The following is a 14972-nucleotide window of genomic DNA, read 5'->3' on the forward strand; positions in this document are numbered from 1 at the left end:
CCTTCCAAAGTTCCATAGAAACCTATGGAACTTTGGAAGGCTAAGTGCTTTGAAAATATGCCTTAGTCATATTTTGTATTATTTGAATATTTTTACTGCTGTAATTGTCTATTGCATATGTTTGACTTATTCTTGTTGTACACCGCCTTGAATAATTATTTTCAAAAGGCGATAAATAAATCCTACAAAATAAATAAAAAATAATAATAAATGCTAGCCCAACCAATAGACGAAAAAAAATGAGTACTGTGGCAACTACAGGCATGTTTTTCCAGTAAAGTGCAGTAATACCTTGCTATCTTGTAAAACTGAAATGTATTATGGTGCCAACAGTAGTCATCCTCACTTCAGTGGGTAAGGGAAGCAATATGGAACAAAAAAAAATGCTGATGTTATTATAGTTCTAGATTAAAGTTGGTATGTCTGGGTCATAAAAACATAATGGTCTAAAGGTTTGTTGAGGCAAACATCTTTCGCTGACTGTGGCCAAACCAGATCACAAGTAGCTTCAGGATTCCAAAGAGTACTGTAGATCCATTCCTTGTGGCTCACTCCCAGGGATATATAACTAATAATGGCTTATGGACTTTCCCTCTAGGAAGATTTCTAAACCCTTTTTAGACCTGCTACACATAAGAACATAAGAGTAGCCAAACTGGGTCAGACCAATGGTCCATTTAGCCCAGTATCCTGTTTTCCAAACAGTGACCAAGCCAGGTCACAAGTACCTGGCAGAAACCCAATTAGCAGCAACATTCCATGCTACCAAACCTGGGGCAATGATATAGTTCCATGGCTACAGCAGCCTAACATACCAAAAGTATCTCCCAACATACTGCTCCAAACACCACTTATTGACTATTCCTGACTCATAAAAAAACTACACAAGGCTAAGACAACAGTTAATTTTTGCAAAAGGTGTTTTACCTGATAATTTTATTTCCTTTAATCCAACCAGACTAGTCCAGATTAATGGATTATGTCCATCCACCAGCGGAAGGAGACAGAGAAAAAAAGAGTTACAAGTAACCCACAGCCTAGAATGCCCAGTATTTTTAATAGCCAAGCAATGGTGCTTTGTACTACAACAATAAAGACCACACAGTAGGATGTGGAAGCCACCAAGGTAGTCACAGAAGCCATTTGAGTTCTGGTGTATCCCCTTTAGAAGGACTCTCAAAACCAAGGACCATCTAAACCCTTCATCCAACTCCCTGAACTTCAACTGACCCTTGAACTGAGGGTGGGGGTCAAGGCTCAACCAGAAGCAGGTGCCTCATGGAGCCAAGATACTATGCAGATATGAAGAACTACTGACGCTTCTGTAGCAATGACAACCACAACCCCCTGCAGAAGTGCAGGGAATGAGACCTGCAAGACACCAAATTGGAAGAACCAAAAAAGGGGCGGGCACCTAGACTGGTTTGGTTGGGTTAAAGGAAAGAAAATTATCAAGACAGACATAATTTTTCCTTCCTCGTCATCCACCAGACCAGTTCAAACTAATGGGATGTAGCAAAGCAGTGTCTCAAGTAGGGCGGGCGAAACCCAAAGAAAGAGACCCAAAAAGATCAAAAGTGGAAGACTAGAGCACTGAACCGAAGATACCAGACCTACATGCCACAATATGAGAGGGGAACAGGAGTGTACCAAGAGAGTGTCAGCACCCTGAACCCCAGAAGAACGCAAGGGAAGCCTGCCAGAGCATCTCAGAACCCGTCAAACAAGTACCGGAAACTGGGACCCTCTAAAACAGAGGACACCTAACTGCCTTGAACAAATACTCAGGCAATGAATTCCACAACATAATTATATACAGAAGAATTGCCATACTGGATCAGACCAAACATCACTTAGTCCAGTGTCCTGCTTCTAACAGTGGTCAAGCCAGGTCACAATACCTGGCAAAAGCACAAAAGTAGCAAGAATCCATGCTACCTACCCCCAGGGATAAGCAGTGGCTTTCCTTAATAGTTTATGGACTTTACCTTCAGGAATTTGTCCATAGCTTTTGAAAACCAGCTGTGTTAGCTGCCTTTACCACATCCTGTGACAACAAGTTCCAGAGCCACTATTTTCTCCTATTGTTTTAAAGGCATTACTAAGTAACTTTATAGCAGTCCCTCAGCCTTTTGAAATTTTGTAAAGAGTTAACAAGTCATAGTTACCTGTTCCATTCCACTCAGGATTTGTAGACATCTATCATATTTTTCCTCAATCAAGCTGAAAAGCACTAACTAGCCTTTCCTCATGAGAGTCATTCCACCCCCTTGATCATTTTGGTCACCTTTCTTTGTACCTTTTTCTAATTCTGCTATATCTTTTTTAGGTGCTGTGATCAGAATTGCAAACAGTACTCAAAGTACAGTTGTGCCATGGAGTGAGAAAGACAATATTTTCTATTCCGTATTTTTCTATTTGCTCTTTTGACCGTGGCCACACACTACTACTACTACTACTACTACTACTTAGCATTTCTATAGCGCTGCCAGGGTTACGCAGCGCTGTACAAGTTTAAACACGGGGAGGGACAGTCCCTGCTCAAGAGAGCTTACAATCTAACGGTAATAGACTACGCAGTCAGTGTAGGTAACAGGAATGGGGAAGGTGGTTAGGTGCCAAAAGCAAGGGAGAAGAGATGGGCCTTGAGTAAGGACTTGAAGATGGGCAGGGAGGGCGCATGGCGTATGGGCTCAGGAAGTCTGTTCCAGGCATAAGGTGCTGCGAGGCAGAAGGGGCGGAGTCTGGAGTTAGCGGTGGTGGAGAAGGGTACAGATAGGAGTGATTTGTCCTGAGAGCGGAGGTTACGGGTGGGAACATACGGGGAGAGGAGGGTAGAGAGGTAATGGGGGGCAGCAGATTGAGTGCACTTGAAGGTCAATAGAAGAAGCTTGAACTGTATACGGTAGTGGATTGGGAGCCAGTGAAGCGACTTAAGGAGGGGGGTGATATGAGAGTATCGGTTCACGCGGTAGATAAGACGTGCGGCGGAATTTTGGACAGATTGAAGGGGGGATAGGTGGCTAAGCGGGAGGCCAGCGAGGAGAAGGTTGCAATAGTCAAGACGAGAGGTAACGAGTGAGTGGACGAGGGTGCGGGTGGTCTGTTCAGAGAGGAAGGGGCGAATTTTGCTAATATTATAGAGGAAGAAGCGACAGGTCTTAGCTGTCTGTTGGATATGGGCAGAGAAGGTGAGGGAGGAATCGAAGATGACTCCGAGATTGCGTGCTGAAGAGACGGGGAGGATGAGGGTGTTGTCAACAGAGACGGAAAGTGGGGGAAGAGGAGAAGAGGGTTTGGGTGGAAAGATAAGGAGCTCAGTCTTTGCCATGTTCAGTTTCAGATGCCGGTTGGACATCCAGGCAGCGATGTCGGAAAGGCAGGCTGAAACTTTGGCCTGGGTTTCAACTGTGATGTCGGGAGTGGAGAGGTAAAGCTGGGTGTCATCGGCATAGAGATGGTACTGGAAACCATGACATGAGATCAACGAGCCAAGGGAAGAGGTGTATATCGAGAAGAGAAGCGGTCCAAGGACAGATCCTTGGGGAACCCCAACAGAGAGCGGGATGGGGGTGGAAGAGGAGCCATTAGAAGATACTCTGAAGGTGCGTTGGGAAAGATACGAGGAGAACCAGGAGAGGACGGAGCCCTGGAACCCAAATGAGGACAGTGTGTCAAGAAGTAAATTATGATTGACGGTGTCAAAGGCGGCGGATAGGTCGAGGAGGATGAGGATGGAGTAATGGCCTTTGGATTTGGCGAGGAACAGGTCATTGCAGACTTTAGAGAGTGCTGTTTCTGTCGAGTGTAGTGGGCGAAAGCCAGATTGAAGCGGGTCGAGGACAGCCTGAGAGGAGAGGAAGTCAAAGCAACGGCTGTGGACAGCACGCTCAAGTAATTTGGAGAGGAAGGGTAGAAGAGAAATGGGGCGGTAGTTGGAGGGACAGGTGGGGTCAAGTGATGGTTTTTTGAGAAGTGGTGTGACTACTGCGTGCTTGAAGGTGTCAGGGACAGTAGCAGTGGAGAGAGAGAGGTTGAGCATGTGACAGATTGAGGGGATAACTGTAGGAGAGATGTTGGTAAGCAGATTGGTGGGAATGGGATCCGAGGAACAGGTGGTGCACTTGGAGGAAGAAAGAAGGCGAGCAGTTTCCTCTTCGGTGATCTCAGGGAAGGAGGAAAAGGAGGCCGGGTTAGGTTGGTTGAGGGAGTGGGTTAAGAAGTCACAGGGAGGAGAAGGCTTGGAAGTGAATTCACTGAGTAGAAGACTTCAATGTATTGTCCATGATGAGATCTTTTCGCTAGGTTCCCTATTAGAAGTCAACACCCAGGATCATGTAGCTATTTTTGGGTTATTCTTCCTGATGTTCATCACTTTGCATTTGACTGCATTAATTGGATGCCCAGCCAAATGGCCCATCCAGTCTGCCCATCCTCAGTAACCACTAACTCCTCCATCTCCTAAGAGATCCAACGTGCCTGTCCCATGCTTTCTTTAATGCACACACCAGAGCAGGCATCCATCACATTGCAAACGTAAACAACAACTTCTACAGAGTACATCCAAAATGTAATTTTTATTTCATTTCTATCTTCCAAAATTGCAGACAGTAGTATACAGATCCGCATGCTGCACAAGCCGGCATGTTTGAAAATATAGTGAGATTAATTAAAAATGCTACCAGCAATAAAGAACGACATCTTGGATGCAGCAACTCATAGGTTTACTTGCTTTGCTTTGAGTGTACGGGGATGACTACTGCGCGGGGAAGGGGAAACTTAGATAGACCTAATTGGCTTCAACGTTTTGACGTCGCTTAGTCTCCTGTCTATTAAACCTCCTTGCATTTGCTCCGCTCATCTCCTTGCAGCCCCGGAAGCTTCCCAACGTCAACAGCTGCTTCCTCCGTACTCCGCAGTAACAGACTCAGACTGTAGTTCTTCAACAACGTCGAGACTGCTGGTCCTGATGTCCCTAGCTTCCAGCAGCAGCTTCTTCCACACTTGGCAGTCTAGGACCAGCCCCACAGCCCGGGTGAGGCGCATTTTTTAACCTGGTTCCAAAAAAAAAAAAAAAGCTGTTGTATGCGCGCGCTAATCTGGTAGTTCTAGTTTTCCAAATTTTGCGTCGGAGTGCAGGTGTACAGTAGTACCTGATCAGCTTTTTTGGGCAGCGCGGTGGAGAGTGGTGGAAAAGTTGGTTGGGTCAGGACCTCTGTGGCGTCCTATTTCCGAATTCTGACGTCTACTGATGGAGATTTTTACATATTTTTCTTTGTTGCATGATTTTTTTATAAAAATAAACTGTTACCTACAGTACTGTTATTAATGTATGTAAAAAAAAACCCCAAACTTTTATATTTTACAGCAGTCCCTGACCCTGTACTTGTTCAAAGTTGCCAATGCTACCAACGGATTGTGCCCAAAGGTATGTGAAAAAATGTATGACTTAAGTAATTAGGTACCTTTTTGTACCATCCCCCCTTTACAAAGCTGCGCAGCAGTTCCGGCACAGCCCATTGCTGTGTTGGTAGTACCACACCACCAGCTTCTAGCATGGCATTGTAAACAGGGACGTAACCATATAAACGGTTAAAACAAACACGAAAATGTTCAATTATGTCTTTCTTAATTTTCATACTGAAGAACCAATAAGCTAGTTCTATATCATAATAACTCTGTGGGTTATTTTACTAATCTGTGGCAAAAGGGGGCCTGCACTGGCGTCAGCATGTGTTTTGCACATGCGCTGAGACCCCCTTTTACTGCAGCGGGTAAAATGCTTTTTTTTAAAAAAGAAATTGTTGTGAGGCAAGTAAAGTACTTGCCATATGGCCATTTTAATTGAGCAGGGAGCGCTTACCATTGAGGTGGCTGTAAGGGCTCCTGTGCTAACTTGGTGGTAACTGGGCAGTGATTACCGCTGGGTAAACACATGCGCTATATAAAAAAAAACATTTTTAGCGCCAGAAATGGTGTGCACTGGGTAGCCTAGCAGTACTTCCAGTATAGTGAGCAGAAAGCATGTGTTGGGCTTACCACCACTTAGTAAAAGCAGGGCCGTGCCTAGGGTCTCTGGTGCCCCCCTGCAGACTATCAGTTGGCGCCCCCCCTCCCGGTGTGGCACAAGATGCAAAGGAAATAGGAGCTGAAAGATGGAGTGCATCTTTGTGGGATTGCTGAACAAATAGAGGGTTTACAACCACTTAGCTTTTCGTGCTTTCATGTTCACGAAATTAGTAGTTAAATCTTTGATATCTAACTGGGCACATATATCATTCTCAATAGTAATCATGGCAAGGCTTACAAGCCTTTCTTGCGAAATACTTGATCGCAAATAATCGTATATAATAATTCTCACCTCCAACAGACCTCGGAGGTGGTCTGCTAGGCAGGCATACACTGATGTCAGTGACGTCAGTGACAGCTGATACCAAAGCAAGGGGAGGAGTGTTTCCCTACTCCTCCCCCTGTGTTACAGCCCACTGCACCCCCCTTCCGCGACCCAGTCGACCCCCCCTTCTTGGCGAAAACCGTCCCCCGACGCCATCCAGTACCTTTGCTGACGGGGGACCCCAACCCCTGTCAGCCGAAGTCCTGTGCTGGCCTTCGCGCCGTTGCTTCTTCAATGATCTTCGGTTCAAGTTCCTCTGCGTGCGTCTGATGTCAGTTTACTAAGGTGCTGCTAGTGTTTTTAGTGTGTGCTAATGCCCTTTTGAATGTTAGGAGCCTCTGCATGGTTAGCACACATTTAAAATGTTAATTCTCCTCTAGCATGGCTTAGTAAACAGAGCCCTTAGTGAATTAGACCTATGAACTATGGATTTGAAATATAGCAATGTAGAAAAATGATGGCAGATAAAGACCACATGGCCTATCAAGTTTGCCCAGTCATATTGTCTACTATCCATGACTGTCTGTCACTTTAACTCAGATACAGTCTTTATTTCCATCACCTCTACCAGGAGGCCATTCCATGTATCCACCACCCCAACTATTTCCTTACATTGCTCCTAAGTCTATCCCCTTTCACCTTTATCATATGCCTCCTTGTTCCAGAGGTTTTTTTTTCCAATTGAAAGAGACTTGCCTCCCATGCATTAATGCCATGGAAGTATTTAAATGTCCCTATCATATCTTCTACCTTTCTTCTACAATCTTGGGTGCCTGGGACACTAGTGGGTAAAATGATTTGCCCAGGATCACAAGAGCATCACTGAAAGAAGCAGAGATTAAACCTTTGCTTTGCTTCCCTCAAATCTCATTTCAAATGTGGTAAATACTCGGTCACTCCTCTGCTCCCACAAAGTGGCATTGGTGATTCAGGGTTAGATTTACTAGTGTGTGCTAATGCATTTGTATATTAATTGCATTAGAACGTATCCTATATAATAATTCTCACCTCCAACAGGATGTGCTTGGGACCGTGCCTGCCGGAAGTGGTCTGCTAGGCAGGCATGTACTGACCTCAGTGACATCAGTGACAGACAATTTGGCAAAGCAAAACAATCTCAGTGCTGGCCATTAGGACACAGGGTTGATAGGAGAGTTTTAAAAGACTGACGGAACCGAAAGTGTTAAATGGGGGGAGGGGGGGAGTTCTGAACGACTGAAAGACATGTTGTGAATGACTGAAAGACATGCAAATTTGGGACAGGAAAACATTCTCAATGCTGGCCATTAGCACACAGGGTACATAGGACAGTTTTAAAAGACTGAAGGAACCAAAAGTGTTCAGGGGGGGGGGGGGGGGGGGGGCAAGTTCTGAATGAATGAAAATTTAGGAGAGGAACACAATCTGAATGCCGGGCATTTGTACACAGGGTAGATAGGACACCTTTTAAAAAAAATGAAGGACGTGAAAGTATTACATCTTGGGGGAGGGGTGAGGAGGAAAGCGGTGGGGTATCCGGATACTGGGCATTAGGGCCACGGGGGTACATAGACTTTTGAAAGCCTTAAGGAACCCAAAGTGTGGGAAGGAGGAGGAAAAGGAGGGGAGGGAACGGGGTGAGGGGCATTAGGAACAGGGGAGGGGGCCCTGTCACACACTCTCATTCTCACACACATACTGTCACACAGACAGTCTCACTCTGTCACACACCCGCACATTCACTCTGGCTCTCTCTCTCAAACACACACTCCCAGGAAAACCTTGCTAGTGCCCGTTTCATTCGTTCCAGAAATGGTCCTTTTTTACTAGTTTATTAATAAAGTATGCACTATTACATAAAACGAGCCCTTAAGAACAAAAGCGAAGCAAATGCACTCTGTTACAATGGGAGATATTGGCCATTTCAGTAAAAAGAACAAGCAATGCCTGAATTGGCTTTAATCTGTACGTATGTAGATGTGGACCAACATGAAAATACCGGTCACTTGCGACACAACATAACCAAAGACTGCAACGGACATTACCTGACTCTTCTTCCCCCTTTCCCTCTCCAAATTCCCCATAACTGTTTCTTACCATACATATACCTCATTATACCACAATAACACTTTGTATTAATTCATACTATGCATTTGTTCAAACCGTAATCAGCTAACACTGTTAACTGTTATATGTAAGCCATATTGAGCCTGCAAAAGGTGGGAAAATGTGGGATACAAATAATAATAATAATTTTTTTTTGTTACATTTGTACCACGCACTTTCCCACTCATGGCAGGCTCAATGCGGCTTACATGGGGCAATGGAGGGTTAAGTGACTTGCCCAAAGTCACAAGGAGCTGCCTGTGCCTGAAGTGGGAATCGAACTCAGTTCCTCAGTTCCCCAGGACCAAAGTCCACCACCCTAACCACTAGAAGTTAAATGCTTCTCACACTGGAGCTGAGGACAAGATATTGGCCTGAAAAACACTTATGCAATACAATTGCTTTCTAAAAAGGAAATATTCTGTTATCTGCAGGTTGTTATCAATATTGAATCGGGCTCAAGAAGACTGTACAGAGCAGAAGAAGCAACTGGAGGAACATCTGAGCATATCTCGCACTCTAATAGGAAAATGGTGAGCCTTTTTGCTAAGATCCAAGTGTAGGGTGTGAGCTATGAGCTGAGGATAGTCCCTTCTTTCCAGATTTTGTGTAGGGTGCCCAAATTTGGGTGTGCTTATATTTCATAGTGTGCAACTCCAAAGCGGGTGTGGGCATGGGTGGGTCATGGCATTCCTAAAATTTAGATGCGACGCTATAGAATGTGATTTATATGCCGAACTACCATTAGTTGGGCACCAAAAGTTACTCCAGGTGTAAGTGTTCACACCCAAAGTTAGGCACAAAATGCATGTGAAAATAGTATTCTATAAAGGTCATTTTGTGCAGAGCACCCTTTGCAGAATACTAGCTTAGTGCGGATCATCCCAGTGCCTAACTTTGGGGCCCTTTTACTAAGCTACAGTAAAAGTAGCCCTGTGCTAGCAGCGGTGGCCATTTTTGTTGTGCGCTGAGGCCCGTTTTACCACAGCGAGTAAATAGACTGAAAAGAGAAATGGCCATGTGTTGCCATGCGAGGGGGGGAGGAGCATTTATCACCACCCATTGAGGTGGCGGTAAGGGCTCCCGCCACCAGGTTACTCACTGCGGAAATATTTTTCAAATATTTCCTCTAGCACTAGAAATGCGGCATGCTAGGAGTAGAACTTCTGGCGCCCGTGTTGGGCCGGCAGTAGTTGTGGATTACTGCTGTTTTATAAAAGGTCCCCTTTGGGTGCCATTTGTTGAATTGGTGTTTAGATCGAGAACCTATATGCAGTAAGAACAAGTATTGCCATACTGGGACAGACCGAAGGTCCATCAAGCCCAGCATTTTGTTTCCAACAGTGGTCAATCCAGGTTAAAAGTACCTACCAAGATCCTAAAACAGTACAATACATTTTATGCTGCGTATCCTAGAAATAAGAAGTGCATTTTCCCCTTCCATTTTAATAACAGTTTATGGACTTTTCCTTTAGGAAGCTATCATACCTTTTTTTATTTTTTAAGTTAAGCTAACTGTTTCTACTACATTCTCAGGCAACGAATTCCAGAGTTTAATTACAGGTTGAGTGAAGAAATATTTTCTCTGATTCGTTTTAAGTTTACTACTATGTAGCTTCATTGTGTACCCCCTAGTCCTAATATTTTTGGAAAGAGTAAACCAACGATTCACGCCTACCCGTTCCACTCCACTTATTTTATAGACCTCTATCATATCTCCCCTCAGCCGCCTTTTCTCCAAGCTGAAGAGCCCTAACCGCTTTAGCCTTTCCTTATAGGGAAGTCGTCCCATCCCCTTTATCATTTTCATTGCCCTTCTCTGTACCTTTTCTAATTTCACTATATCTTTTTTTAGAGATGTGGTGACCAGAATTGCACACAATATTCGAGGTGCGGTCGCAGCGATAAATAGGGGTTTAACCCCCTGCCACGCAACCCCACCGGATGTACAATTATGAGAATAGCTTTCAAAAGTCAGTTACTTGGGTGATAGAGCTGTCTAAAACTACATAGTAACATAGTAGATGGCAGCAGATATATCTGTACGATCCATCCAGTCTGCCCAACTATATAAACTCATTACATATGGTATGAAGTGTTACATCATATGTGTACCTGTTCTTGATTTATCCTTGCCATTTCTAGGGCATAAATCATAGAAGTATGCCTGGCACTGGCCTTGTTCTAAATTTTCTGAAGTTGTCGAAGTACCCGAAAAGTCTACACAGCCTCCATCCAGTGTATACATGATTAGGTCAGCAAGTCTCTCCATCTACGTCTTGCTGCCTAAACCCCCTACCATTTTTGTCGCTTTCCTCTGAACCTCTTCAAGTCTTTTTACATCCTTAGCAAGATAAGGTCTCCAAAACTGAACACAATACTCCCAAGTATTTTGTTCAGTTTTGGCCCTCTCTATAAGCAGATAAAAGTATATGGACTGTTCCATCATGCATGTATTTTACCCACAAAGAGAGGAGGTGTTATTTTCATAAATTAAAAAAAAAATTGAGAGGTGTTCTAAGGCAGGGATGGGCAACCTTGGTCCCCGAGGGCCACAACTCAGTTGGGTTTTCAGGATTTCCCCAGTGAATATCCATGAGATCTGTTTGTATGCACTGCCTCCAACTGTAAGCAGATAGATCCCATATTCATTAGGGCAATCCTGAAAACCCAACTGGGTTGCGTCCCTCGTGGACTGAAGTTGCCCACCCCAGTTCTAAGGAGGGGGTGTGTTTTTGGTTAGTGGAGGAAAAGTACACAGGTAGATTGCTTTTTCAATTTGCCTGTATTTTTCTGTGGAAAACATGCCTGCAGAACAGGAAGCTACAAATGTCTGTAGGTTCTCTTTCTTCATTGACTTTTATCAACTAACCACTTCTGGTTTGTATGTATTTGTTGTAAATTTGTTTATTTTGTGTTAATCTCATCATGATAGAAAAGATTAAAGAAGAAAAGTGGAACAATTTTTCCCCTGTACAAAATAATGTACTAACTTGCAGTTTCAAGGCCAACTTTCTCTTGCTCTGTGCTGGAGGAAACATATTTGGCATGAGAGCATTAGGAGGTGAATTCAAAGAGTGTAGATGTATGGGCGAATGTCTCGTGGGCTGGATGGTGATTTGTAGGGATCTGCCTTTTCAATTAGTTTGCCCCCCCCCCATCCCCCGTTGGCATAGGCACCAACTCGGTGGGTGCTGTGGGTGTTCGAGCACCCCCAATATTTTAACCCGCCGTCAATTCAGTTCCAACCCAGCCAGCCCGACCTGCCCGCCCTCTTCTTCCTCAACAGTCCTCCATCCTCGCCTTCCTGCCACCCAGGATTTAAAACTCATCTTACCTCGGGTCCTGGCAGCAGTGAAAGGCGAGCAGGTTCCTCTTCAGCCTTCCCTTCTCTCTCAGCCTAGAACTCGGAGGAGGGGGGGGGGCTGAAAAGGGGCAGGTGGTGTTTGGGGCGAGTTACTGGACAGGGAGGAGGGGAGAGAGGAGAAATTGCTGGACATGGAAGAGAGGGTGGGGAGAGATGAGACTTGTTGGACATGGTTGGATGGAGGGCAGGGAAGAGAGGAGAATTCGCTGGACATGAATGAGAGGGGAGGGCAGGGGAGAAAGGAGAATTCACTGGATATGGAGAAGAGGGGAGAGGAGAATTGCTGGATATGAATGGGGGGAGGGGGGAGGGGGGAATGTACCACATGTAAAAAAAAAATTCAGCACCCCCAATCATTTTGAAAAGATGGCTCCTATGCTGTTGGTCAGTTTCACTGTTGCATTTTTTAAATTAACATTAGAAGTTTGTATATTTATTAATTCAGAGGTTAACAAACTTTAAATGGATGGGAAGCACCATTTCACCAGTTCTTCCATTTCTTTTATAGAGGTACCTTAAACCAAATGCCTGCTAACTAATTCACATCCATAATTGTATGTTTGGATGGCTGTTCTTTCTATATACCCTGACTGTTTTTCTTTGAGCAGTGCTGAATGTTTTTCCTCACTCTGCATATGTCATAAGAACATAAGCATTGCCATACTGGGACAGACCGAAGGTCCATCAAACCCAGTATCCTGTTTCCAACAGTAGCCAATCCAGGTCACAAGTACCCCCCGAACAGTAAAACAGATTTTGTGCTGCTTATCCGGGTAGATATTTGGGGCAGTTTTCAAACTGTTCACATTGGAACAAAGATGGTGTATATATATGTAGGCTTTGCATGACATCTCAGAGGAAAAGAACATGTGCACTTTTGTTTTACGATAGTATAAAGTACTTGTTCACGTGCACCACCTTTTTTTTTTCTGTGTTGTTTCTTGCTATAAAAGTACGTGTATAAAGTTTAATATGCAACTGATAGATGTACTTTTCCTTCTCTTGTTCTTAACATGCACCAGGAACAACATCTCTTGGCATGCAAGCTTTAGCCGCATTGAAGAAGGGCAATTTTCAGATGGGACAATTTTAAAAACAAATTTACCTGTATGAATCACCTGTCTGAAAATTGCTCTCCCTCACTGTGGCTAACGCTTGCTCAGCACAAACTTAATCACTACAAATGGAAGGGGTGAATTAATGACCGAGATATCTAAGTCTTTGAAAGTTTTCTTACAATCTGACCAGGCTTTTGAAAATGTAGCCCCAAGGTCCGCTGGACTATAATTGTTTATGGACTTTTCTCATTGTAAACTCAGCTATACCAGATTCTATGACAACGTCCTCTGGCAACAAATTCTTCAGCTTGATTGTTATTTGAGTTGAAAAAATAGTTTATCCAACTGTTTTAATCTGTTACCTGTTAGTTTCATGGAGATCCTCCCAGTCCTTGTACAGTTTAAAGACTTAAATTACTGTTCCTTTCCAGATAATACCTAATATTCTATTTGTTTTTTTGACTGCTGCTGCACATGTGGATGATAGGCTCAAATACTCAGCTCAGTGACTACAAGATTAGTTTCTTGGGTAGTGACTTCTACTATGGAATGTAACATTATATAAGTAAAAGTAGGATTATTTTTCCCTATGTACATCACTTTGCATTTGTCCACATTAAGTGATGAATTCTGTATATGGTGTCGAAAAATGCTATTCTATAAGCTGCGCTTCATGTTATGTGCAGTTTATAAAAGAGCACTTATGCCCAGGGATTGCGCCTAACTTTAGGCATGGCCATTTGCACCAACTGAAACATGGTGAAAATACGTGCATCTAAATTGGGCGCATATCCCCTATAACAGTGATGGCGAACCTATGGCATGCGTGCCAGAGAGGGCACACGGAGCCCTCTCTGTTGGCACGCGCGCCGCCGGTCGCCTCACCCGAAACTTAGCCCTCCCTCCCACCCGGCACCAGCCCGCCCGGCCTCCATCCTTCCCTCCGAACCCGAAGAAATTTAAGTCTTCCCTGGTTCGAGTAGGCGGTGTCGGCATCAGCAGTAGCAGCGAAAAGCGTGCTGCTGGTTCGTCGCGTCTTCAGCCTTCCATCTGTCAAGCTCTCTGTTCCCGCCCTAACAGGAAATGAGGGCGGGACCAGAGAGCTTGAGAGACGGAAGGCTGAAGACGCGCCAAACCAGCAGCACGCTTTTCGCTGCTGATGCTGACGCCGCCTACTCGAACCAGGGAAGACTTTTAAATTTCTTGGGGTTCGGAGGAAGGGAGGGATGGCGGGCTGGTGCCGGTGGGAGGGAAGGAGGAACGCTTGACGCCGGGTGGGTGAGTGCCTTGGTGCACGCCTGGTGCTTGGGTGGGAGCGAGGCCTGGTGCTTGGGTGGGAGGGTGGGTGGTTGCTGCTGCTGCTTGGGTGGGAGGAAGCCTTGGTGCACGCTGGGTGGGAGGGAGGGAGCGAGGCCTGGTGCTTGGGTGGGTGGCCTGCCTGCTTGCTGCTGCTTGGGTGGGTGGGTGGGTGGGTGGGAGGGAGCCTTGGTGCACGCTGGGTGGGAGGGAGGGAGCGAGGCCTGGTGCTTGGGTGGGAGGGTGGGTGGCCTGCCTGCTTGCTGCTGCTGCTTGGGTGGGTGGGAGGGAGGGAGGCTTGGGTGGCCTGGTGCTTGGGTGGGAGTGCTGGGTGAGTGCATGGCCTGGTGCTTGGGTGAGAGGGAGGCAGGCCTGGTGCTGGGTGGGTGGCCTTGTGCTGGGTGGGAGTGCTGGGTGGGTGCATGGCTTGGTGCTGGGTGGGAGGGAGGGAGGCTTGATGCTGGGTGGCCTGGTGCTGGGTGGGAGGGAGGCCTGCCGCTGGGAGGGGAGGGCATGGCAGGGGGAGGGGAGAGTGGCTGGACATGGGTGGCTGGAGGGGAGAGGAGGCTGGCTGGACATTTGTGGCTGGAGGGGAGAGGAGGGTTGCTGGACATGGATGGAGGGCAAGAAATGAAGAAGAAAGGAGGAAAGTAAAGAAATAAATGGAAAGGAAGCCCTGGAAACAGAGTTAAGAGAACAGATAGCAGCAGAATCAGCGACTAGGACCAATATGGATAGAAAAACAAAATCACCAGACAACAAAGGTAGAAAA

At 45.5% G+C, this 14972-nt stretch overlaps 1 protein-coding gene across 2 annotated transcripts in view; it reads left to right on the forward strand.

Moving 5' to 3' along the window:
- Positions 1-4879: 4879 nt before the first annotated feature.
- The window catches only part of TEDC2 (tubulin epsilon and delta complex 2), a 79369-nt gene continuing 69276 nt past the window's right edge, over positions 4880-14972 (forward strand). The window contains exons 1-3 of one of the 2 annotated variants that reach the window (XM_030212919.1): positions 4880-5035; positions 5369-5428; positions 8914-9012. In XM_030212919.1, coding sequence (XP_030068779.1) covers positions 5403-5428; positions 8914-9012 — 125 coding nt within the window. In that variant the 5' untranslated portion in view covers positions 4880-5035; positions 5369-5402. Of the gene's footprint in view, positions 5036-5093; positions 5429-8913; positions 9013-14972 lie in introns of those variants that run through there. The other variant, XM_030212920.1, reaches the window with a different exon arrangement.

This window comes from Microcaecilia unicolor, chromosome 8 (genome assembly GCF_901765095.1).
Source record: "Microcaecilia unicolor chromosome 8, aMicUni1.1, whole genome shotgun sequence".
Taxonomy (NCBI): Eukaryota; Metazoa; Chordata; class Amphibia; order Gymnophiona; family Siphonopidae; genus Microcaecilia; species Microcaecilia unicolor.